This window comes from Tyto alba, unplaced genomic scaffold, assembly GCF_018691265.1.
Source record: "Tyto alba isolate M040663 unplaced genomic scaffold, T.alba_DEE_v4.0 Super-Scaffold_17, whole genome shotgun sequence".
NCBI classification, from domain to species: domain Eukaryota; kingdom Metazoa; phylum Chordata; class Aves; order Strigiformes; family Tytonidae; genus Tyto; species Tyto alba.
Window position 1 is genome coordinate 14,368,265 of NW_024881279.1, and position 27,454 is coordinate 14,395,718.

At 40.7% G+C, this 27,454-nt stretch overlaps 1 protein-coding gene across 1 annotated transcript; it reads right to left on the reverse strand.

Moving 5' to 3' along the window:
* Window positions 1–1,133: 1,133 nt before the first annotated feature.
* On the reverse strand, window positions 1,134–27,304 carry CCNJL (cyclin J like). Its single transcript, XM_042790477.1, has 6 exons — window positions 27,175–27,304; window positions 26,916–27,025; window positions 15,839–16,049; window positions 5,416–5,715; window positions 4,428–4,587; window positions 1,134–3,470 (listed from the first exon to the last, which is right to left on the reverse strand). The coding sequence occupies exons 2-6, from the start codon at window positions 26,991–26,993 to the stop codon at window positions 3,023–3,025; spliced, it is 1,197 nt and encodes a 398-aa protein (XP_042646411.1). The 5' UTR covers window positions 26,994–27,025; window positions 27,175–27,304; the 3' UTR covers window positions 1,134–3,022.
* Window positions 27,305–27,454: the final 150 nt, after the last annotated feature.

Genomic DNA, 27,454 nt, shown 5'->3' on the forward strand with positions numbered 1-27,454 from the left:
AGGGAGATGGTAGTAGTTTCCCTTTCCTGTTTAAAAAAGCAACAAACTGCAGCTGTAAATTTTTTTTTTTAAAATAAGTTAATTTTAACCTTTGATGCCTGTTCAACATAAGCACTTTTTTCCACCTCTATCCCTGCTGCAGCTCCTGTCAGGACTCACTAATACAGTTTTAATTTTAATGTTGGCTTTCTCCTTTGATTACATCTGCAACGTCTTCCCATGTAAGGAGGTAACTAGTGCCATAGCCCATTTTGTACCCTAGCCATGTTTTGCTGCATTATCTTTTGCAGCAGCCTTTCTTATTTCAAAGTCTACCAGGGAAGTACGAGCTAAGCAGCATGTAAAAATTCTGATCTATGACTATGCTGCAGCTGACAGCAACAAACAGCACAAGCACAGTGAGAAGTTTTACATCCTTTTGTTTAAAAATTAACTCAGCTTTGCAAGCACCTCTGCAGCTCCCTCCAAAAGTAATTGTGGCAAAAAGTCTTCAGAAAAACATTTGCTTTTCCTGCGGAAGTATGTTTTCATAAAAGAAAGAAAAAAGTCACATGAAAGTATTTACCATTAAATTTAATGCGTGGAATTGCCACCAATATTTAAAGCATTCTGGAGAGAACTGTTAATCAAAGCAGCATTAGGCCAAGTCAAATGCCTGTAAGTATTTTCTCTTTCAAAGTCTGCTGTTGGATTTAATCTGCCCTAACTCCACCCATGATACAACAGCACAAACAGAACCTGGAAGTCAGTGGACAATTCCAGCTTAGAAGATACAGTCATCAGAAGAAAAACTGAATGTACAACTGCATTCTCCTATTCAGCCTTTCAGCCTCCTTAGGTAAGACAGCACCACTAAGACACACTGGCCCTCTGAGCTGGAATGATCTGTTCTTCTATTATTTTATGTCCCTACCTTGTCTCTGCACATTCTCTGCCTGCCTTGTGCAGTGATAAAATTCCTCATATGCCTAATGCTTGACAATTTATTATTTGGCAAGGCCTTCCCATCACATTTGTCCTACCACTCTTCTGTTCTTTAAAACATTATGAGTGCTCAGATCAGTTATTTTTAAGGTATAGACACATCTTCATTGTTAAAAGCTATGGAGAAACCACTTTAAAAATAGAGGGTATTTCAGCTGTGTGCTTGTTTATTGAAAACTTTCACTGGGAACTTGACAAGTATTTTCACAATTAAGGACTATGGCAATCCAAAGTATAACACTGCACATGATGCAAATTATAAAGATGATAAAGAAAAACCACGCAACAGTACTGGCACATATATTGTTCCTTACATCTGTCAAATGGCATAAAGAATACACTAAAGTCTTCTGAAAATAAAGTTTAATATAAATACAGAACCAACAGAATAAGAGGTGAACTAAGTTCTCTAAAACAGGCTAATTTCTGAAGAGTACTGTCTCTTTATTTACAGTTTGCCTTTTTTTTAGAAAGAACATGAAGATTCCTCTAGCCTGCTGAATGAAAAAAATTAACTTGATACCAAATGTTGCATTCTCAGAAGATGTTATACCGACATGCATTAGCATGCAGGCTAGTTTTTCCCCTCCACTTAAAACACCCTTAAAAACAATTCTTTAAAAATATAATTTAAAATAGCACTGTGACATATGACTTGAAGAAATTACCCCAAGTCAGTCAAAGCATATTGCACATCACTTGTATTGCTGTCCTGAGGACCTTCAGAGCAAAGACAAACCAAGAGTACTGCCTTCAAACAAATTTACAATAGTGGTTGCATATATCAAAACTAAAGTTTTGCATTTGCAGCAGTCCATTTCTTGTAAATATCTGCATTAACATTAAAAAAAACCTACACAGTTTTTTGAACAATCATCCCTGGTTTCAGCTGAGAAAGAAACCTTTGGATATGTGACAGTAGGTGCGCGTCTCATTGCAAAGAAGCAACAGGATCTTCAATTTACCAACTACATATTTCAAGAGAACGCTAAGACTAAGATGGTATTTAAATAAACAAGTCAACATTGTCTAGCACTGCAATCATACTCTTAATTTCACAGCAAAGTTAACCAGTTCCCTATCTTTGCCCCCATTAACACCAGTTCCTCTGTCCTGAGTCTCAACTACTGCCACAAGTCACTGAGCCAAGGAAATTAAATAGCTGAAGGCAGAAAGCTTTAAGTTTTTCCAAGATGATTTCTTCAAGTAACATTAAATCCCTGATAAACCTCATGAACAGTTTACTAACTATAATCTCCAGTCTCAAAAGCAGCAGCACATTAAAGATCTAAGAGATGATTTAAGGTTTTGGTTTTGTTTCTAAAATACTTGAAGGCAGGGTGATGTTCCCTTCAGCAGCACCACATTTAGATTCCAAGAGAATATTAACTCAAAAATTATTTGATAGTCTTCTGGGTTTTTTTTTGTCTTTGCCTTTTATTCTAAAGTCTTACTCCTGAACTATCACTTCTGCTCAAAGAACATGGAAAGTGTTCTACACAGATTTCCGCATAAAAGAAGTTCACATTTAACTGATACCGATTTCGGTATATTTTAGTAGAAGCTTCCAGTAGTATAAACTGACACTGTTCAAGCAACATGTCACTGCTAGAGGAGAGCACTCAATGTTTTCCAACATCCTCCTCTAGGTACATTGCTACTTGACCAGAGATTCAACAAACCCTCCAGCCTTAAATAACTCTTCAACACAAGCTTTCAGCCAACTCTGATGAGTCACTGACTGGAGTGGAAGGAAGTAATCTCCACAGGGTTTCTACACAGATGCCTCCAAGTGACACAGAGCGAGGTATATTGATTAACTTCTATTTCTCCCTCTCATTAAGAGCCAAAGGTACAACCCTTGGCAGAAAGGCACCCAGGTTCCAGTGATCAGTGGATCCAGAACATCCTCCTCTGAACGAACAAGTCATAAGAATTCTTTTCCTTCACAGTTTTCATTCAGATGCACATCTTGTATCACACACACAGGGTCTCCTCTTTAGCTTCGATTCATATCACCTTTCTCTCCTTTCAATATTTATCCATCAAAACACCCAGCTGCATACGAGTGATGACCACTGAAGTAACTACAGCCATAAGCCGTGGAGATGAAGTGTCTGGTCTCTGTTCCCAATGCCACCTGCACAGCGGCGGGCGTTTGGAAGGGCAGAGCCTGGGCAGACGGCCGAAGGCTGGCCTGAAGGGCCGCGTAGGAGTGCGGCGGGCTGTCAGCACTGCCGGCCAGGAGACCGCGGGGCCTCTGGGCCTGTAAGGAGTCACGGTAAGCAGAGCACAGATCTTGCACCGGACACTGGAACTGGGAAAGCATAGCTGAATGCTGGGCTAACGGGTGGTAACTTGATTGTTGGAAGAGAACTTGAGTAGTGGCTTGATGGCTCAGGTTTCCCACTGCTTCCTGTTCTTGATGTTGAACTGTTACTTGCTTTTTTATGTTACTGGCTTCTTTGAGGTCATTCTCATAATATCTGAAACAAAGTTTAAGTAAGATTTATCAAAAGGAGAATTTCACAGAGCTTGTATATATCCCAAAGTTTTCAGTCATGCTACGTCATCAGCTTTTTGGCCCTAGCTGTATACAGTAATCCTCAGTTTCTTTCACAATTAATTTCTAATTATCCTCCTGCGATCTTCACACACTAACAACAGCTTTATGGATCATTTTTATCACAAGTATGTTTTTATTGATGGAGTGGTTATCTTGGAACCTTAAGTCCACAACACAAGGATATTTTGAAATGTTCTGTATAAGTATTTGCAGAGTATTAAAGTGCATAGCTGTAAGGGAACAGTAGGAAGAAATATTTTCACACTTTTGATTATCATGAGAATGATGACACACTGGAACAAGTTTCCCAGAGAGATTAGGAATTCTCTGTCCTTGGAGATAGTAAAAACTTGACTAGACAACACCTCAAGCAGTCTGATTTAATTTCAGTTGGTCCTGCTTTAAGTAGGAATTCAGAAGGTCCACCATCACTCCCAACCTAAATTATTCTATTAATATATTTTTTATTATTTTCTGTCAAGATTGTATGTGCTCACATACCAGACCAGTATTGACGCATCACAGCCACGTCCTTTACCAGAGGAAAACCAAATAATAGTTCTGAAATGTCCCTCTATTGTATTCTCAATGTTAGAGATACACTGGTGTGTCTCTGCAGCAAGTATATGCCAGGTACAACGAGAAAACAGGAAAAAAGATTTCATCAACCATCTGTAAAAGCTTCAATCCAATCAGATTACACTTAAAGTGACCTGATTTTTTCCCTTTTATTCCTCTCCCCAAACTGAAGATGGAGATTGCCAATGTAATATTGTACTATTTTAATTTTAGCTAAACAATAAAAACCAACAACAACAACAACAACAGAGTATTAACATCTTCCTAAGAGCACAAACAGGTTACTTTCTGATCTTACGTGAGCATCATTTCAATGCATTGGGCAAGATGTTCCCAGGAATAACACGTTAGCAATTCAAGCTGTGTTGTCCAGGCAGGAGAAATCTGCATACAGATACGTGAGGCACATACACAAGCTGCAGCAATCAGAGATGGACGAAAATGGAGGAAAGTGTGATCTACAAAAGAAAAAAAACAGAACAAGAATTATACTCATTAATCACTGCAGTGAGCCTATTACATGTATACATGGCAAAATGGGACAAAGTTAAATCCACAGATTTGTTCCACACATCTCAGAGTATTAACTCATGACCAGAAAAAGTCTCTCAAAACTGGATGAAGCTTTCCTGAAGATATTGGTACTACTTGTTCATAGCTACTATCAAGGCTTCACTGCAGTTTCTTTAATTTCAGAAGCCATGAAATAGGGTATGATGAAATCTGTAGACTGGTCACAACTGAAACAAATTTAGGTATTGATAATTATACACCTATTTATATGAATGTTGAACCCAGCTTATGAGGATGCTGCAGTTCACTGCCTCTCACACAGGCAGATATTGGAATCAGTGCTGCAAACCAAATCATAAAAGCCCCTTCATTCTAAGTATGTCATGCCTTGCAGCACAGGACCCTCTAACAAAAATCATTAAAAAAAAGATTTGTACATTGAACTGCATGATACCATGTCTGCAACTGACAGTAGTTCATACTCTATGGCAGATCAAAAATTAGACCCCATTTCTGACAGTCTTACCAATTAGCGTTCTTTGCTGAAGAAAAAAAAATGATCTCATCTGGAGATTTCTGAAAAGAGACGAGGCTTATGCGCAAGGAAGGGACGCCGTACCATCCGACATCCAAAATAGCTGCAGAAAGAAACCATTCTTCCCAGATAATTTTGTGCAATCCATATTATTACAAGTTTTAAAGCTCTTATCTCTCTCAGATTTTTGCCTTTTGCCAAATGGAAGATCATTCTAGCATAAAACTAAGCCTCTTACCTTGCACTGAGAAATCAAGGAAATAATACACGTATTTCTCCAGAAAATCTTTGATTTTGGTCAGTGAGGTGATCGGCCAGCCATTGTGAAGGTCATTCTCACCAATGGACACACAGAGGTAGTAGTCAATGTAGTGTGCTGGTGTTGGTAGGTAGAGGTTCCAGTTGAAGTTTTCCAAAAGCAGCATTTCCATTCTAAGCAAATCCTTCTTGTTCAAGACCACATTCACATTGCACATGTATGCCAGGTTATTTAAGTGCTCCAACTTTGGAACTTTATCTTCTTTTTCTTCGAATTTACCTGCCAGAAGAGATGATGTTCAGATAAGATTTATTGTTATGACTAAGTGTCCAAAAGCTAAACAACTATCCCCAAACCAGAGAGTTAATGATAGAAGGTGCTTTTTAAAGGACAGAAAAGTACAGTGACATGAATAGGAAAGATGATAACAGGCTGGTCAGATTCCTATATCTTTTTCATGGATTTGTTTATTTGGTTTTAATTGTTTGTATAGTACTGATGCCAAAAGCCAGGATTATAAACTCATTAGGATTACAGATAGTTTTTCTGACAATTACTGGAAGCAGTTTGCTGAAGGGCATTCAGTCAAGTGTGAAGAAAGCAAGCAGTATGGGGAAAATATAGCAAAGGAAGATCTGGGGGAAAAAAGCTCCTTTGGGTATGGAAACTAAATGCACATGCTACAAAAAGGAAGACATTAAAAACCCTTGGGCAACACCACCTTTGCCCTTGATGCTTCAGAATTTCTTTTTGTTCCTTCCTGTCTTGGAGGGCCTTATTAGCTAAGGCCACTGAAAGGCTAGAAGTACACTGTAACCAAAGTGATTAACATAAATAGTTCCTATGAGGCTAGGAGAGAGCATACCTTTTCAGTCCAGCTAGATGAGCAAAGATGCTCCTTTTTCTAAATTGTATTTACCTACTGAAACAGCAGTAGTCTCTAGAATGACTCAGTCTTCACTAGTAGCTACAAGGTGCTGACATTTTGTACAGAAAAACAGGATCTCACTCTATTCACCCTTCTTTCATAAAAAGCATCCACTATCAGATCTGATTCCCAGGATCAGTAATAAAGCAGTGTTACTTTGCTGCAAACTTAAAGCAGTTAAATCTTCTTAAATTCACACTGTTGGTTTATCAAACCAAAAACGACCCATCTTCCAGCCACTCCTTATTCAAGAGCTAGCAACAAGCAACTACCAGTAATAAGTTTCCAGTATAGCTTAAAGACCATCCCTGCTGCGAAATCCAAACCTGTAGGTACTTAAAAGTACTGTAGTTATTTTTCCTCTTTGTTCTTGAGGTCATATATTCCACAACTGATTCTTGCTTCAGTTGTCCTTCCATTGCCTCTGTCAGAGTTCTCCTTTACCAACACAGACCAATTGACAAGATATTAGCATGTCATATGGCTTCAGAGTATTCTCATCAAATCTAAAAACAATTAAACCAGATATTGCACTAGAATATTATTTTAAAAGGAAGATCTTGCTATCCATTTAGGATAGCAATTCCATCCAAAGTGTCTCCAGTGTATTAAAAGCCTGACAATTTTCTGTACTATTAGCAGTTTAAGTGTCTTTTTAACACATTTAAAAATGTATTTTCTATCTTTGAGTCTGTTCAGGTATCATGGATATGACATGCATTAAAAGTGTAATATAGCAGCCACCCTACCATAAAAAAAGCATAACAGTAACCATGAAAAAATTCATCTATCATTTGTAGCAAAACAGGAAAGGACTGTGGGCACATTGTTAGTGAAAGAGCCCTCAAAATTCAGGAGTCTGTATACACATTCATGAATCTCCATACCACCTGAATTTAGAACTGTTCAAGAAAAATTAAATTTTAGATAAAAGTTAACTCTTTGTTTCTTCCCCACAAGTTGATGTCACAGCCTGATAAGAAATTTAAGGAGTATACTGGCAGCAGTAGCAGAAACCACTTCATGCCCAGGAAACTAAGGATGAGATCTGTGATTCTGGCTTCCCTAAATTCTAGTCCCTTCTTTCTTCCACTCAACCTTGGAAATTTCAAAAGGTCAGGCCAACCTTGGAAATTTCAAAAGGTCAGGCTATAGTCTGGAGAGCAGACTACCAGCACAGTAGTTTTGGGAAGGTATCATACCAACATAGGGCAAAGCTGTTTGACTTGATCAAGATAATTTTTCTTTTAACACTAAAAATAATAAACAGCTATATGTAGTGATTTAGATTACTAGTTATTTATTATTTTTCCCCTTCTGCTTTTAAAGCTAGGAAATAGTGTGTTGAATGTTAGATTAACGGCAGCCATTGCAGCAGATTGGAGACACTGAGTATAAACATAGCTTGATAAATTGAAGAAAGGCTCCAAAATTGAGTTGGGAATTGAGGGAGATAAATCAACTCAGAAACTTTGCTTTGAATAAACTGTAAAATTTTAATACGAGCTACTTTCCAAAGCAACATATAAGCACCTTGATAACATTTTCTTTCCCAATTCCACCTTGACCTAAACACTTTGCGTCCAAATTTATCAAGCATTTCCCACCTATTTTTGAATTGAAATATGGAGAAGACAGCAAATGTTAGTTCACTCCATCAGACCAAAGAGATAAGAGGCAAGCTGGGAAATAACAAGTTTAAGATGTTTTTAAAATGCAGTGTCTCCTTTTCCAGTTCCCTAAATTAAAGTTATTAGAATATACTATTCCTATTTGTGTTCCTTTGGTTACACCAGAAACTGAGATTCTATGCACAGTATGTTTATGCTGAGAGAACCTGGACTTCCAACACAATTGCTGCAAGAATATTAAAGGATCAGACAAAACAGTTCCAAGTCTAGTACTGGCCAAACAAATAACTCTGACTAGTTTAACCAACATTACTCTTTGAGAAGAAAACCAAAGCTGTTTCAGCTACATTATCACCTGGAGTCTGTAGTTTGAAGTTCATGAGAACCGTGTATGAGTCATTTGTATGCTTGTGAAGTGCCACTGTAGACACTTCAAATTAAAAGTTTGCTGAGCTCCAGTTACCAATAAAACCATTTAGCTGTCACTACTACCCTCAAAAATAGTTTTGAGGTAACAGAATCATAAGCCTTTAAAGCAATGCTTAATTTAAGAAGAATACAGATGCTGCAAATTTTTATACAAGGAAGTCTACTGAGGTCAACAGGATGAATAAAACAGGATGAACTTGCAATGTAGGTTTACACTTATGACCAACTTTTTTGTAAAATCTAAATAGATGAGGGCAGCATGGGACATTAAGAGTGTGTAGTATTACTGTAATTAACAATGCAAAGATTTTCCTAATTACTTTATATCATGTTCTGTCCCACTCAGAATTCTAAAATCAGATGCTCTTCCAGGAAAAAAGTTAGTGCTTTTTATGCTACAAATTCATACTTTTGTTTTGATGAATGAAAGCCAGAGTAAATCCTGTCAAGGGAAACAGGCTTAAGTTATAAAGAGTACATTTCATTAGTACATTTGTCACCTTATCAAAAGAGCCTATCAATCCATGCCAGCATTTCACTCAAAAAAACTAAAGGTCTCAGAGAAGCATCACTGCTATCAAGTGTACCCTGAAGAACTGATTTGTCCACTGTAGGAGGCAAGAGTCCCTGTGCACGCCTAGCTATGCAGCATGCACTTCAGGCTTGTTACTGGCACTTGGGTAGGTGATCTTCCAGGGCTTTTGTATGGGCAACAAAACAAAAGCAGAACATTCAAACAATTTGTTTTATTACATTTTTCAGAGTCTTTGAGAAAACCAGGGAACAGAAAGGACTGCCAATTTAAATAGTCATTAAAGTGTAAGTACTTTTTGTCTCATAAACAATTAAAATCAATCCAAAAGGAGGATAAACAATCAAGCCCACATAGCCCAGCATAAAGAAAAGGCCTACAGCTGCTTACACAGCTAAAGAACTACTTTTCTTTTTTCCTACATTGTTCCAGAAGGTGGTACAACAAACTTCTGAGATTCTCTCCCATGCCACCCTCAGATACAAACACAGCTTCTAACTGTCCTCTAAGGCAAGAAAGAGATGGGCTATTTTAGAGGTAGCCTGCTCAATTCCTTTTTCTGCAGTGTCCTTCATCTGTCTGTACAATACCTAGCATACATGCAAACCACTTTGCTCAGGGCATCTGAGTTTAATGCCTTACTATAGTAAAGTTTAATAATTAAAGAAAATATTCTGTACGTTACAGCAACAGGGAAATAAAAAACAACAAAAAACCTCAGGACTACAGATTAAGTTTTGCACTAATCTGTATCCTGGACTGACATCCACTATTAGCTTTTACTGAGAACAACTCAGATGTCTTTGTCAGAACAGTTACCTGCTCATGAAAGTAGGACAATAAACAGAGAACAGATCACAAAGCACAATACAATAGAAAAGCTACAGCCTGATGTCTGACAGCAGGTCGACATAGTCAGTGGGGAATTGGGTGATAAAGGATTACCCATGCTCAAACTCAGCCCATTTAGCACAGACATCTTTTCTTGCTGTAATTTCTTTTATTGTCCTGAGTTAACTCAGCTGCTGAGAATCCACTGGCAGATTAAGGAGCTGGGCAAAATAAAGCCTGGAAAACCACAAGTACCATGCAAGTACTCTGAAGCAATGCAGCACTGGATGTGCTGAACAGTAAACTAGCTTTGCTTAAAACAATACTCAAATTTAAAATCTGTTATCATGTTTCCATAGCAGCAGAACCCTCTTGAGGAACAGAGGCCATAAGAACTAGAATTGCTGGAACATTCAATGCTCCTGAGTGGCCGAGAGAAATGTTGGTTTTATCAGGTACTGAAGCACCTGCAGCTGAAGAGGGTTAGCTCTTCAGGGACCAAAGGAACAGCTTTTAAGACCCAGTCGGGTTTTTACAGCAACAAGCAAAAGCTGCCTTGCTCTAACTATATTGATACAACATAACAGTACAGCCCCAGTATATCATGGTTACAGAACTCACAGAGGAAACAGTTACAGAGGTTTAAGACTTACTGCCCAGGGCCTTGCTCTCTCCCAAGTTCACTGCTCCTGCGGCTGGACCAGCTGAATGGATTGTGTCAGTGCACCTCATCTACTTGGGGGCAGCTGGTTTGCACAGCTTTCAGTAAGCTATTTGAGCCAAGTAGCACTAAAGCAGATGGGCTATCTTTAACACAATCATTTTTTCTAGCACTTAAGGCTAGATAGAGCACCTTAAAATATCACAATAATTTTCTGTAATAAATCGCCTGATGAAGATACAGTTTAGGACATTATAACCTGCTGCTGCTCCACAGTGCTCCTCTGCAAGGGGCTGTCTTCTCAGCTGCCAGGTGAGGCAAAATGAAAGTTCCTCAATTCCCTTTGGGCAAAATGCCAGTTAAACTAGATCAATCCACTTACTGAAAGCATCAGCCAGCTGATTTTGTCTGGAGAAAATCAGAACTTACTCAAAGCACTGGGGTGCTTTGGGGGAAAAGGAAAGTAGTAGCATTTTCAGCCGCTTATCAGTTTGCAAAGTGAGCATCCATCCACAGCCCAGTGCAGAGACAGCAATCCCAGCTTCTGTGCAGCTGTACTGGTAACTATCCTGCTCTAGATCCAGCTGGCTTGCCTGAAGACCACCAGTCCCAGCTGCCCAGCATTACTTCTCACCAAAAGCCAGCATCTCCCTAACTTATCAGCAGTCAACCTGAGCAACCACTGCTTCAAGCAAGGGACAGATGGAATGTCTTGAGCAATCAGAACCACTGGACTTCACTAATGATCTCACAGCAGCAGGAACCTAAAACTTCTTGTATTACCATGGCTAGACTCAGAAGGTGGGCCTCTGTACCTAGCCAAAGCATCCACGTGGACCAGGTCTTTCAGTATTACAGAAACATGTCTAGCTTATGATTCTGGTTTAGATCATAACATTTTCCTTAATGCAAGTGAAAGAGAGAGACTGTTCCAAATACATTCCTAAAGTAACTGCGACATTAATTTTTCCAGCAACTTTTCCTTCCCTCCACTAAAAGCTTTCAGTTCACCTCTGGATTACTGTGAACAAATTTTCACCATTCTTTTTCATAACTGATTCACAGAAAATAATAACCACTCCTGACATTAGTAAATTTCAAAGCTTTTATACCTGTTCTGAGGAGCTAAACTATCTGGCAGGAATTTCCAGAGACCTTCTCCAATTATCACACTGTGCAAACATTGCAAAGTAATATACATCTTCCAGCTAGTGAACAACTGGATGATTTGAGGGATACACACCCACATTCCTCTCAACTGCAGCAAGTCCAGGCTGAACATTACTTGGCTGCTAGTGCAATTTGTTTGGAACAGTATTATCTTCTCATTCCCTCCTCTCTTTCACAATTATTACTGAGGTGGGAAGCACTATCATCATCCAGTTTCCCTGTCTGGGGAAACTGATGAGCCAGTCAAAATGCATTTCTAGAATACAGAAAGATAAATCAGCTCCAGCTAACAAGCATCTAGCAAAATGTTATGTTCTCCATCAGGAGAGCACCACTGTCAGATGCTATCCAAAAATAGGTGATGACAATGTTTGTAGGTAAAGGAAAAAAAAAGAAGAGACAAGTTTTTGAGATCCTTTAGATCCATGATAGAAGCAATAAACTTCAAAGCTAAACACAAGTTTACAACAATTTCTCTGAGCTTAAAAATTGGCTTAGTTTAGGAGTTTCTGGCTTCCATTTCAGAAGTTGTATGTCTACAAGCTTCTCTATTATGCCCCTCCCCCAAAACCCACACACTTAAATTAGTGGCAATAATCTCACCTCTAACTACATCTCATCTTGATTGTGGTCTGTATACTACCCTTAAATTCTTGCTCTTTTCTAAGCAAGCAATCAGGAAGAAAACCCAGAGTTTCTCAAAATATGTTTATTGTTGAAAGACAGTCTGCATTAGACATTCATCTTGATAGGATGTAAACACCACAACTACTCAAGAAAACATTGGGTTTTTTGCTGTCTACAGTGGAGGTATGTAAATTTTTAGTAGTACAAGTGTCTTGCAACACAGCCTGAAGAGCATTTGCTGCAATCCTCTGCTGAAAAACTATGCAACTTCCTACAGTAATGCTTTGCAGGAAGTTCAGATGACTGCATTTGCCGTAACAGGCAAGGGACTAGTTTTATTCTTCTTTGCTAAAACGAGAACTTTAAGGGTGACTTCAGGTCAATACTTCTGACTTAATCTTTTACTACAAAACATTTAAAAAAATATAGTACAAGTTTCCTTCCATTTTATATAATTTTGAAAGTAACAAACTAAACTCAGTAAAGTGGCTTTTCCTGACTTGACTTGCATCACTTTGAACTACACAAACCAAAAAAGAATATCCTTAACTGCACATTAAAATGACCCAGGCAGTAAACAACAGAGCTTACTATGATCCTAAATGTCTCCAAACTGAGCCTTAGCATTTTAAACCTCATCTATGCAAGTTAATTAGGCATTAATTTTGTACAAAGCTGATTTAGTTCAACTTTCAGTGTTTTGTTTCTACATGTTGGTAGGAAGGCTGCCTTTACAGTAATAGACCTTTTCCCCATCCTGTAAGAAATTATTTAATTCCAGATCAGGACGTATACATGTTACTGCCTTGCTGTAATCTTAATTTTAGAAAGATTCTTACACTCATTAGCTCACTAGATTTAGGCTTGCTCTTAAGTGAATTGCCCTTTTTTTAAAAAAAAAAAACAAACAAACAAACAAAAAAACCACACAGAAGTTGCAAAGTATTTCCCTCTAGTGTTATCATAGGGCAGTTTGTGAACTTCCTTTTGCTTCACATATGCATATAGGTGGCCTAAAGTTGTATTTTACTTCAGTCATTCACATAAGGAAACTCTTGAAAGGTTTTTTTGCTTCTTAAATCCTAGAAACTACAGAAGTCAGCAGTCCAGCTCTCTCAAACTCATGTAGTGAACCCCTGCCCAAGATCTTACTATCAACTCTGACAATACATAGAGTCATGGAATGGTTTGGGTTGGAAGGGACCTTAAAGCCCATCCAGTCCCACCCCCCTGCCCCGGGCAGGGCCCCCTTCCCCCAGCCCAGGGGGCTCCCAGCCCCGTCCAACCTGGCCTTGAACCCTTCCAGGGAGGGGGCAGCCACAGCTGCTCTGGGCACCCTGGGCCAGCACCTCACCCCCCTCACAGGGAAGAATTTCTTCCTTCTATCTAATCTGTATCTACCCTCTTTCCATTTAAAACTGTTACCCCTTGTCCTAACTCCCCACCCCCTGATCCAGAGTTCCTTTTCCCACCTTTCCTGCCCCCCCTTTAAGCACTGGGAGGCCACTCGAAGGTCTCCCCGGAGCCTTCTCTTCTCCAGGCTGAACCCCCCCAACTCTCTCAGCCCGGCCTCCCAGGGGAGCTGCTCCAGCCCCCCCAGCATCTTCGTGGCCTCCTCTGGCCCCGCTCGAGCAGCTCCGTGTCCTTCTGCTGTTGGGGGCCCCCGAGCTGGCCCCGGCACTGCAGGGGGGTCTCCCCAGAGCGGAGCAGAGGGGGAGAATCCCCTCCCTGGCCCTGCTGCCCCCCCTGCTCTGGCTGCAGCCCAGGACATGCTTGATAAACCATATTATTCATATAAAGTTTGAGGGTACTGTTTTCATCCTATCTACAGATCACAGGGAACAAACTATAGCTATAAATACTTCCTCTAAATCCAAATGAAGAGTTTTTGAAAGAACTGTTGAAGAATCAATTTTATGCTGGGGAAAAATGGAGGAATATAATTGAAAGTGTCAGATTTACCTAAAGAAAATCCTTTAGATAATGGATTAATGTTCCTGAAGGTAGCATTCATCCATGCTATTGGGAAATTAACAAAAAAAAAAAAACAAAAACAACCCAGACCCAAAAAACTAGCAATACTGCAAGGCATCTTGTAGTTATGAGGTTACCACCAAAAAGTAAGAGAGAGGGTCTGAAATCTGAAGGAGTACACCTCTAAGTAGGCATCAGTTTCCAGGCTATCTGAACCTGGTATTCCAGTCTGATGTGTTTGAAAGTAAGGGTAGCTTCCTAACAATTTACAAACCAGCCCTAGCCCGTTTCCCCTCCACTGCACTGGCCTGAAGCTTGTCTGACTGCTCCGAAAAATACCTCTCTTGTAAATAAATAAAATACTTCCTCAGTAGGAATGGTTTTCTGCGATTCTACTGGCCTGAAGGAGCTCACCAAAGGTTCAGGTCAGCAGAACTACAATATGTGAGTCACTTGGATTATACCTACAGCAACCATTTACATTCTTCTTTGTTCCAACTTTAATATCAGCCTTTCTTGCAACATGGACCAGTAACTGCTCCGCATAATTCACTGTCTTCTCTGGAGTCAGATAGACAGCTAGTGATGCTTAAATACATTAAGTGCATGGTGTATTTTTTTATTTTACCATTATCTCTACAGATTAAGTTCTTCAGAACACAAACAGCAAGGAAAAGCAGTAGCCATCCCATGTCCTGAGGGGTAAACATACAGTAACACTTTCTTTTCTTAAGGTTTTTTTTTTACCTTAACTAATATGACTACTTGCACTTTTCAGCCATTAATGCTAGAGTTTGCATAACTTTTGTTGTCCACAATAGTGCATTGCTCTGCATGGCTCCCATATGGCAGGATAATTTCTATGTAACCTAGAGACAGAGTTCATAAGCCTGCAGGGGTAGACTGCAATTCCTTGAGACACCAGTCTCACTTTCCTCCACTTGCACTGCACTGGCTGCAGCAAAAATTTAAATAAAACACTAATGACAAATGTTCAAGATCATTTACTACATGGATGCCAATACTGAAACTCTAGTATTACACAGCAATGCCTAGCTATTTGATAGGAGCCCAGAACAAGCAATATGCAGTCCCGCATCATCAGCATATCCACCGAGTGCCTCGAGAAGCAGATTTTCCTTTGGCCCCTATATAAGAAACCTCTGATTTGCAAGGATCTGATTATGCCCAGTGATCACAACAGTCACAGATTGTCCAAGGACAGATCTCCAGTAGAGGCTGTGTGTTACAGAGATATCATTCCCTACTACCAACTCTTCCTTGGAACTAACCTCTCCCAGTCCTCTCCCAGTCTTGCCACTTCCTTCCTACCTCATCACCCCCTGATCTTCACTGTCCCCTTCCATTGATCCAGTTTCAGCTGCCAAAACTTCCTCTGTACATCAACACCAGCATATGGCTGTGTAGTGCAAGTTATGCAGTTAAGCAGTGTTTATTAACAGATTGCTTTATGCCTCGACTTGGACTTCATTAGACCTTACCCTAAGTAGGTAGAATCTGTTAACACAGAGAAAACAGCACATGATAAGGAAAACAACCATCTGTTCGGGGAAAAAAAAAAAAAAAAAAAAAAAAGCAATAGGCAGCAGCCAACTTACTTGCTAGAAGAAGACAGGCAAACGAAATGATGTGCAGTTGCTTGACAGTGATATCATAGCGATCCATAAAGAGGTCCAATAAATAGATAGCGAGATGCCGGGCTGTAGGGCAGAGGTTGCAATGGTTGCTGAGGAGAGTCAGGAGATCAATGAAGTATCGGCGCATCCCAATCTGTGGTGAATGAGCCTTATACATAGGCAGATTAAGTTCCTACAGAGGAAAAAAAAAAAAAAAAAAAAATGGAAGAAAGAGACAAATACCATTTCAGTGTCAGGAATCCCAAACCAACACCCAGCACCTGCGACGGCAAATGCTTAGCACTATGCTGGATACAAATCAGGGCTGGATTACTGTATGTTTTGACAGTCATTTAACTTCTAGTACTTCCATCACCCACACACTTTGTTCACAAACAAACACAGTTTAACCCAGGAACAATTTGCTGTTGCTTTCTATAGAACATCAAACTTCTCGGCCATAAAAATTGTTCCTAAAGAACTCCTTTTTAATTTTGTTCACCCAGATTAGACTGTTAAAGTTTTAACAGAGTTTCACAGGCAAGAAGGGCAAGATAAGGTTCTCCAATACTGCCTCTTCCTGAGATGTCCAAGTTACTACATCCTGTGCCAAAGAATGCGTAGGTCTTTAGAATAAATAACATCTATCTAACATTTAAAAAAAAAAAAAAGTCACATGGTGCATCGCTGCAGCAAGAAACAAAAGTAACAAAAGTAAAAAAACAACACAACATGGGAGAGTGATTAGACTTTTCTAATTATAGCAAATTCCAGTATTTTCCGTAGTAAACTATTTCACCATTTAAAGTTAGTTATTGAACTGACAGACTGTATTTTACATGTAATATATGAATTTTCATTTTAAAGGGAGAATTATGTAAGTTTTTGGTTTACCTATGCTAGATTTTCACCTGAAAGGGTTTTTACACACAAGTTTGTAGCCACTATGCAAAGAGTAGGTTAAGGGAAGGAGTGAAGATCCTTGGGAATACCCACAACAAGCTAATGCCTCTTAAATATTGACACTTTCTCACTGTAGACACTGTCATATACTAATGCAGTTACCATGGCCAGACCTGAATACATGTTGATAGGCATGGATTAGAAAAATACCATTTCAGCAAGGTATCTCCCTCAGTAATCTGTCAAGGTAATACATTACTTTTCTATTACATATATTTGAAAATAAATTAGAATTAGTACAGTGCTGCAAGATAGACTTGATGTTATATTGCACTACAAAGCAGTACATAGCAGTTAATTCTACTAAATAAATCAGGACTTTTTTTTTAAAAAAAAGTGTTCAGATGAAGATTCTACACTGGCTTCCCCATCTACAGAAGTAAGAGGCACCACCTTGCACAGCCAGCGCGGTGGCTGCCCACACTCCTTTCATCCCCTGTAAGGAGACATTCCACAAGGAGGTTCAACTTATCAGGAAAAATAGCTACACAATCAGGCTCAGGGGGGAGCACATAACTGGAAACCAGGGAGGCTCCAGAACGAGAAGCAGATTACAAAGACAGCAAGCCGAGCACTGTTACGGATGATTGCTTCCCAGACCTTTCTAAAGAAAGTCAGAGAAAAAACACATTCCCAACTGAACAGACACACGCTGTGGACAGGCAAACAGCCCTTTGAAACCTGGGGCAGCCTTCACTGGGGGATTATAAAGAAATCGCCCACCAGTAACAATTTATAAAGCAGGGAGACAATGAGACATGTCCCATTGTTTTATACCCAGAAAACCCCCATAAATTTGATTTTTCTATTGCCTTATGTACAGAGATTTCAATCCATCAGTACAACTGACATACACAGGTTCAGAGCAGGAATTCATAGCATACCCATAACATGAATGTTCTGGTAGAAATGGTTTCAAGCTCAGTGTTCACATCAGTTAAAATAATTTTTAAAAAAAAGTCTGTACAAAGCTCAAGCTATCATAAGATCATGTGGCAAGCTTACCTCTGAAATATTTTGTTATTCTAAGTGATTGGTAAGAACTTCAAGTTTTATTTTTTGAAATGTCCTTCCTGTTTTGACAGCTAAGTCTCTCAGCAAAATTATACCATATACTCTGAGGTCAGCATACATCCCTAATGTGAAATTTGCTTTTTTATATCATAACAAAAAATGTGAGAAATAAACAGTAACTCCAGTTATACATCTAGTCAAAAAATCTGACATGTCTCAATGTTATGGTTCAGCGGACAAGCATTAGAGGCTCAGAATGAAAGCAGAAATCCAGATATTTACATCCAAGCCTCAGATGCTCAGAAGCCAGAACTACCCATACTCAGCCCACTGCACTAGAAAATTCAAAGACGTCAAAGCACTGAATTAAGCCAAGAGGACTATTCTGCTCCTGGACATTTACTCCCCTGTAAGACATCTACTTTCTTAATATATTTTTAAGTTATTTTTTGAAAACTGGTTACTAATAAAGGGCGTAAGTAAAAGGCGTTCTCATTTTTTTCACCTGAAAAACCCATGTGGGCTTCTGTGTAACGAGACTTGACAGCATAGACAAGGTTCACCTTCAGGATTAATGTTAGGAGGAACAGAGCCACGTGCTGTGGTTTCTTACAAGATCAAGTTCCTAGGTATTAATTGATCCTGTATAGGCAAGATCCTTGCTCTGCACCAAATAGCATGAAGCAGCTAATAAGCAGTTCAATAGTACTGCTTTTACACTGACAAATCAGTCTTAAATTATGAGATTTTCTTTTAAAGGGAGTGGTACATAGTTTTACAATGCAAGAGCTGAATAGCAGGCTTAGTTATCAGCAGATCTGTGGGTATGCACCCCTTTCCATCAACCCCCCACAGGGTTCTTTAGCATAAATACATCGGGGGAAAAAAAAAAAAAAGAATACTCCTTTGAATTCAAAAAATGCCTCTGCTGCTCTAGAGTAAGTGATGCAGGATCAGCAAATACAACTCTATGGAAAAAACTGAACTTTGGGGGAGCAAGAATAAAAAAAAAAAATAGTTACCATTGCTTAATTTTTGCCTCTTATCTCCAGGAAAGCAACAGAGAAGACACTGGGAGTCCTGATGTCTGCTGGAATTGCCCTTTCATATGCTGTTTCTGCTTATCTTTGACCTGTTCACCTGTATCTACTTCAACACCTTTGCTTTGGGCTACTGAGCAATTGCCACATTGAAATTCTAAAAGCAGCAGCACACAAGAGGCCCACAGGTGTTTTGGAAATTACTTAACAAGCTTTGTTCAACATATTGATCAGTGTGTCTCCACAAAAAGCCTCTAGAAAGTCAGTGCACAGCATTTAAAGGGATCACCACAATCTCAACACCCGAAAAGGAAGGCTTGGACTGAGTGTCAGCCTGAAGGACAAAGACAATTTTAAGGTGCCACCTCCTACCAGCTTCAAGACCTGATTTTCCAAAAGGAGGGAATCAGTGTAAACATTTTTAAGTGGTGTTAAAGATGACAAATCTTCGTTGGCAATCCCATCTGCCAGGCAGCCAGGCTCCAGCCATTAGCCATTCCCTGGCTGTAGACTCAGCTCAGGCCCAGCACCCCGCACTGTGCATCACCTGAGCTCAGGAGACCAGAGTTTTGCCTGTTTTGGGTGGGTTCGTAATGGGGCTGAGCAAATGCACTTCAGAATCCATCCATCCATCTCCAAAGGAGACGCTAGACAACAAGACTTAAACTAAAGCTTCTGAGCAGCCACATGAAGGTTAGGTTTTCCCTGGCCCTTTGAACATAATCAGCCAAACAGCAATTGAAATGGAGAGCAAGAAAGGTCAAGAGGCTCCCTAAAAGCAGTCGCCAGCTCAGGCCACCAGCCCAACACTTTCTCCGTCAGGTACCACATCAGATGGTCTGGTGTTCAACGTGGCAAGAAATTCCACGGGTACATTTTTTTTCCATCCAATTTGTTTTCAGTAAAACTGTTATCCCACTGATACAAAGCCAGTAATGAACTGACAAGCAGTCAGCAGAAAAAGTTAGCAGTAGAAAAGTTAGCAAGCGATGTGACATTATGGTAATAAGTCACAATAATAATGATCAGCTCTTGGAACAAAAGTGAAATTCATTGTGGTATTTTAGGACAACTCACAGGCTTTTTGACAAGGAAAATGAAACGCTGTAAGAAATATGCCTCGGGTTCTGAAATCCAGGGAGACAGTAACTGAACCTGGTTTTGTACCATGCCGGAGCACTTGGACTCCAGTCAGGATCTGTTCTGTGCCACGGGACACACGTGCTGCATCTCCCAACGCCCCCAAACAGATCCACCGGGGATACCCAGGGGCACCCCTGCTGCAGGGCTGGGTACCTGCCCTTCTCTCTTCTGGAGCAAAACGAAGCACCGAAACCAGAGCTGCTCAGTAACAGTAAAGCCTGTTCATCTAGGAATGGGTGCTACAATCTTCCCCTACAGACACACCGTCTTCCTTTACTACTATGAACCTCATACTTCTCTCACGACTATTTTTTTTAAATCTTATTATCTACTTCTGTTTCTGGATATGTAAACAGAATCCAGCATGTGGTCCCTCCTACCAGAGCTCACAGATGTTCACCACTGATTCTAACCCAAAAATCTGAAAAAAGGTTCCAGTTGATGAACAAAGATACCCAGTGAAGTATAACTTAAATTTCAATAAGTTCTCCATGATTCTCATTAATCCAGGGGAAAAGTATATAAACCCAAGACACCACTTGTGTGGTATCAATATAAGGCACTCAAAAAAAAAAAGGAAAAAACTACTAAGTATTTAAGTCAAAAAACTAGTAAAAACCATAGTAACTTTGGCCATCATTTAGCTGTTTCATGTTCTAGAAAAAGAGCACGTACATGACCTCCACTGAATTCTTAAGAATTCCTATAGTAAGAATAATAGATACTGCAAAGTTGTTGGCATTAGAACAGGAAAATAAATGCCCGCGGTTGAAAAATAAAGGGAAAGCTTATCTAGCAGGGTATTAACAGTTCTTCTTTGAAAGAGACAAACTCCTTCCTGTTTTGTGTTCTAACCAAACAGTTTTCCAGCTGTGGAAGAAAGGTGCCAAATTGATCTCTTAGATAATTATTGCACTGCATATGAGAAACCACTAAAAGCCAACTCCTCTAACACATTTTTTATGCAGGCAAGAAGACCATATATAAAAATAAATTAAACTATACTATTTTTTTTTTTGTAGAAGCTTGAAAATTCAGAGCACTCTGTGTTTCTTTGCACTATTATACTAGGTAGCATGCTACCAATTGAATAATTCTACTTATGTCATGCTATTCTCTCTCCCCCACAGAAACAACCCTTCTGCCTCTGCAGACTGCAGCACTACACCTTCAAGTAACAAAATCACTCACACAAAACTTGTTGGTAAGTGTTTCTATACATAGGCAGCTGACTGCAGTTTAATTAATGAGTCAGAAAGGTGAAGGGTCAGTGTTTGTGAACAGTGATGGTAGAGAAGAGCTGATACATTCAGCTTTCCCTAATCTTCAAGCTGGACATGCAAACTCCAAGGGGAGCGCACAGATACCTGCCAGGGCCATGCTCCAAGGGCATGGCCAGCAGCTTGTGTTTCCTCGCAGAGTAGAAATGAGTGGTGAAACCCTGAAACAGCTCCACTCGCTTCGCCTGTGCAAGCACAAACCAAGCTGTTTAGTAACAGGCCTATGATCATACCTGTTAGAAGACACAGCAGTAAGGGACAGCCTCGGATTCACGGCATGATCACCCCTCCTCTCAGTGCTGCTAGAACCATATCTCTCAGTCCTGAAAGTTACAGCATTTCCAATTATTCAAGCAACCTTCAGCTGTTTTAGACAAGTCTTAATCAGGTTTATCAGAGAAGTGCCTGTCTTGCACAGGGTCTGGTTTCAGTATGTAGGAGTGAGACAAACCTGACAGAGCTATGTTTTAAAAAGGATGTCAGACAGTTCCTATCATTAAAAATCCAGGGGTTTTCTAATAAGAGAGGTACATGAGCAATATATCCTTTATTTTTCCCCTCGTTCAACAGTGACCAGTCCAGTAGACAGAGCAACAGCTTAAACACACGGTGCTGCCAGCAGCTACCCTTACTGATTTATGATACATTCCACTGATGCATGAACGAAACACCATAAATTAAGATTTTCTTCTGTGTTATCACTGTTCCTACACACTCAAAAAGAACAGCAAATTCAAGTGCACCTCCCACAAAGGACCAGAACTCTGGCCATGTAAGGCAGAAGCTCAGGTTCCAACCAACTCAACAACTTTGGCTTACACTGGGTTGTACCATTTACACTTTCAAAGAACCTTCAACAGTTTTCCCCCCTTTACCTAGATTAAAGGCCATCTCAGTCTACATTCTATGCTCTTCATGCATGTGCCCTACTACCCATTTCTGTCTCTCAATATATCAACAGATAAACACAGACTCCATTTCTTGAGATCTGAGCTTAGTGTAGACAAAATTAAGCTTCAGGCATACTACCGAGATGTCACACAAAAAACCCGTGGCAGACCAAGACAGTATTTCAAGTGCATATACAAGCTTTCTGTGCTTGAATTCACTCCACCCTTCACCATCCTCACAGCAGTCCCAGGCATTTGAAGTTTGCAGGAAAGCTGAACTAGTATTGTGCTTGAAAATCTATTACTTCACATGTTCCACTATGGTATTTTATCAAGCATTTCATTAAATCCTTTTTACACACTTCAAAGTATTTGGAAGTTCAGCAGCTAATCTGAGAAGGATCAGAGAAAGGAGTGTGAAAATTAAAGTTCAAACTTTAAGGAGAAAAGAAGTGAGATCATGAATAACCATGTACTTTATTAGGACACCTGTTCCTTTCAGCTTCATGCACATGCTGCCATCTATAATATAAGCAAATTACAGCTAGCAACCAGTAATGCTATTGTTGCTGATTTCCAAAAGCTAGGGGGTTTTGTGTGTGTTTTCTGAAAAGTGAACAGATTATGCTTTTGTTGCTGGACTGCCCATCTTGAATAAAAAACTGCTATTAATATACCTCAATGCTTCTTACACCTACTTTCTTTCACAGCTGATTCAAACTGTTAGGGTGCATCAGAATGAAAAGTTAATGTTTTATCCTCTCTATTAAATTAATGGAAAACAGGACAAAACCTTTTGCATGTCTGTAGGTATACAGGACCCCCAAAGTTCTCATCCAGATTTTGTTTTAAAAACAAGACCCAGAAGCAGCACCTGCACGAAGCCTTAATGCCTTCCCTCCATTCAGAGTGTGACTGTCTAGTCTGCACCAGTCTGCATTTCAGGCTGTGCCAGGCAGATCTGAACATATCAAACTTACTGTTTAGTTAGTTAAGCATTGAAGGGATGACCAGTTTTTAAAATAACAAGGACAAGAGTGGACTCACAGGCTAAAAGATAAAACAGTTCCTGTTACATCAAGGCCTTCATGCTACCAACGGGTCAAGTAAACCAGATGCTTTGGCACAGCTACAGAAAATACAGGGATATATGCTGGGTGCAGAGAGAAGAGGAAGAGGTTGTGTTCTTATCAAAGTTTTTACTGAACAAAGTTAATAACAAGATCCTGCACTACTTCTAACAGGATGATTTAAAACTTCAAGAAATGCACTTATGGTGACAGTACTCAAAGACCAGTGAAGAAAAACCCTGCATGGACTACATTCCTGCTTCAGAGACCGCAGCCCAAACTGACACCATGGATGAAGCCGAAAATAGCACACCAAAATATTTTGCACACCAAAATAAACAGATCATCATGGTGGTAAACAGCATTTCCTCGTTAAGATCTTTAAACCAAGAGGATATGGGAGACAGGTGTGGAGGAGCTTTAACCTAGAGAAAAATCACTCAGACATTCTTACCACTTAATAGCAAAGGACTGTTTGCTTTCAGCAGAAGGAGGATGAGCTCTCCTCACCTAGCTGAAAGTTAACTGCAGACAGTAATTTGAACTGCCCTTAAAAAGATCAAGTTACAATTATCAACATTTAAATTCACAAGAAACAAGTCCTGTAAAATTTGGCCCTGCTCTGAGAAGCTATACAAAAGATAAATAAAAAGACAAATGCAGGCAGATCTAGTAATTCTCATTAATTTCAGGAAATTAACATATCCTGGAAGGAAACAGCCCAACATAAGCACAAAAATGGGGAAGGAATAGCAAACAGACATCACTTATTTCTGGGACACTCAGAGTGCCTTCTAAGGCAAAGTATTTCCTCAACTTTAAACAACAAACAAACAAAACCCAGCACTGACTTGTTACTCAGCTTTCCACGCTTGGGGACTATTCAGGGCTACTGAGGCAGACGGGGGAGTTCTGTGCAGATGTTGTGTAGCCCCGCAGCCATTCAGACAGCTCTCTGGTTTTCCACACGGATCTCCGCTGCCTGGCACAGCCAGTACCTTCCCATCCGCAGTAATGCAGGGCCATTGTAGAAGTAGCTGAACTACCAGAAAATATCAACACATACACACAGCACCTTTTTTGGCTTGGGTGTGTTAGACTCTTCTAGTACAAACAAAACACAGTATACTCCAATTTTTATTTTCCTTCCTGGCTTAGTCTTGCAACAGGTTTAATGTTCTGGCCTGATCCATGGGACTACTTCAACCTTTCATTTAAAGTCTAAAGATGTGTGTAGCACTTTTGGAATTTAAGCGTTTTGCTCCACTAGGTCAGCACACTCAATAACTAACACAATACAGTCCTGCTAAGCTGAACACAACATCCCAATAATCACAAGAGATATTTTACTAGTCAGACAATTCAGGGGCTATTAATTTCCTCCACATTGAGCTAGAGCCTTTGAGAAGTCACAAAGCCTTGCAGCATCTTTCAGCCCTCTCTGAATTAGAAGCCAGGTATACCACACACATTCAGTATCTGCTCTCATGCAGAACATACCCATCAGATATAGCACACCTCTGTCACAAAGGACACCAACTCTCAATGAGGTTAAGAAGAACTCCCAAATCCAATTGGGGGGATGGGAAGGATGGTATAACATTTTTTTCAGTTGTTAACATAAAACCTGGATTGCTTCATGATAGGCATATTTCTCCTACATTTAAGTAACTAAATTTTTTCAGGGAAAAAAAAAAAAAAAAAGGTGTTTCTAATGATCAGTGGTTTTAGGAGAAGAGTTATGGTTTTTTAAAGTGGATATTCTATTCCTCACCTTAACCCAGATTTTAAGTGTGTTCTTCAAAAATAAATGGGATAGCCTGCAATATGCATTTCAGCCTCCTCAACAATCATCTTTAAGTAACTTTCCTGTCAGATTCACATGCTAAAACTAAGACCTGTTTATTTCCACCTAAAACCAGAGACACACGCTGTCCCAGACTAGGACTCCTCAGCAAGTATCTTAAACCAGAGAGGTCATTTAGGCTTCAGGGTACCATTGCCTGAATTTTCGGTATTCCAGTATTAACACACTAATACACCAGCACACTAATACTCTAGAGGGGATGCTACTATCGAAGCTTATTTTGTTCTATGCAATGGCCATACACATCCATAAAACCAGTCCATGCTCACAAAAATTACTTCAGTACCTCAAAACTACTTTTCTTCCCAAACATTGCTGAAGGATCCTTTTCGAGGAGTTCCGCAATGTTCCATGGTAAATTCTGACACTTTAGACATCAAAAAAAGCAAACCGTGGCAATGTATTTAAGTGTTGTTTATGCAGAACAGGACTTGGGGGGGGGGGGGGGGTGTGGGAATAATCACAGAACATGAGCCAAAGAAATTTTAGAAGCTGTGATTATTTCTGCCTGATATACTTGCACTCTGGATTCTCATGGAGAACTTCCTTCAAAAAAAAAAAAAAAGTCATCTTATCAGGGTGAGCAGAATTAGGATTTAAATTGTCCAAGCAGGAAGAATTGTAGACCTTCCTTGGAGCAGAAAAAGCAGAGCAGGCTCAGAGAACCTTCTGCCCCTTTTCAGGTTCTTTGAATTCAAACAATTCTTGTTGCTTCAGCTGGCCTAGGTTAGTATCCATATACACTGAAGAAGTTTTAGCAATCTAGAGTCATCACGTACATCCAGAAAGTAGGCTGAAGAATTAAACAGTTGATTTAAAGGTAGTGGATATGTCAATTAAAAAAATATATTAAAAAAAAAAAATAATCAAAGCTTCCCCCCACCTTTGGACGCCTGGATTCCCTCCATTACTCCTGCCCCCACTGCAGGGCCAGGAATTGCTGCCTCAGCTGGAGGACACCAGAACCAACCCACCCCCTCACAGAGGCCTGAGAACAATGAACTCACCTGACATAATTTAACGCTAAATGCCTGTAAGGAAAACGAAGGGAACAGAATGTCCAAAGCATTAACTTTGCCAGTCATAACTTCAGTAACTTAAAAGCTGTACCAAGCCCAGGTAGTCAGCATTTGCTGAGGGCACTCTCTCCCCTTACCTGCTAACTGCGCTCAGCTTCTCCAAAGTTGCAGGAGATACCCAAGGAAATACAAAAACTAACCAGGCAGCCTCAACTCTACCTGCTCTCCGTACAAGCACACCAGCTCATCACACAGCGACCAGACTATTTTGCTTATTGCAGGACATTTTACTGTTTTTCTAATCCATGATACACTAACTTCTAGAAAAGCCATGACAAGCTGTGTCTGTGCATCTTTCCGCTTCTCTACAGTCTGCCAGGGAACAGCATCCTATCTTTTACCCGAACTTTAGTATTCATCTCTTGTAAAAGAATCAATGCTCTTTCTCCACGTCCTACAACATGCTCATTTTTTTCGCGGGTCGCTATCAGCATCCTCTTAACATTTAATACAACGAGTCATCAACGCCCCGGCTAAGTTAAAGCGACTGAAACGTTGCAGGCAGGTATCTGGAGGTAGCAGCTTCCGCGGGTTTGCTTTTGAGCAAGTCTCGATCAAAAAGCAGAGCGCAGGGAAGAGCTCTGAGCAAACCTGCTCCCCCGAGCCCTGCCCACGGCCAGGGTTCCACCGCGAAGCGCCAGCCCGGGCAGCCGATCAGCCCGTCCCCCGCGGGGCCGAGAGGGAGGAGGGAAAGGAACAAAGTGGGACCCAACCTTCGTCCTCAGGGTCTGATGGATGTCTGCCGCCAGCTCCCCCTTCCACCACTGTTCCTCCATCCTTTCTCCTCCCATCCAGACAAAGGTCCGGAGGAGCCGGGGCCGTTCTGCTGGGAGGGAGAACAAACCGGACAAGTCTCCCGAAGCCCCGCGGCTGTTTCCGCCGGCCCTCCCCGCGGCCGCCCCGGCCCCCGCCCGGCCCCCGCGCCCCGCTATTGCCACTAACCATCAGCCGAGGGAGTCGGTGATTTATTACCTTGAAGGGGCTGCGAAACGCCCCCTCCGCGGGTCACCCCCGGCCGCCGCGCAGAGCTGCGCGGCCCCTCCGCGGGTGTCCGCAGCCCCTTGTTGGCGGGGGCGGGGGGGAGGCACCGCTCGGCGCTTTGTGCCGGCGGCAGCGCTGCCCGCGGGTGCGCAAATCTCCGCGGGGCGGCCCAGGCTGAGCCCGCAGCCGGGGGGGGTGGGGGTGGGTGTGTGCTGCTGCCCCCTCCGCCGGTGCTGCTCGCAGGTTAATTGGCGCTAACTCCCAGCCGGCC

Excerpts from the sequence above, each read along its gene's own strand:
- CCNJL (XM_042790477.1), bottom strand. The coding sequence starts at position 26,993 with ATGGGAGGAGAAAGGATGGAGGAACAGTGGTGGAAGGGGGAGCTGGCG. Across the intron at positions 16,050-26,915 it reads ATCAGACCCTGAGGACGAAG|GAACTTAATCTGCCTATGTA; the intron begins GTTGGGTCCCAC and ends TTTCCTCTGTAG. Across the intron at positions 5,716-15,838 it reads TGCCTGTCTTCTTCTAGCAA|GTAAATTCGAAGAAAAAGAA; the intron begins GTAAGTTGGCTG and ends CTCTTCTGGCAG.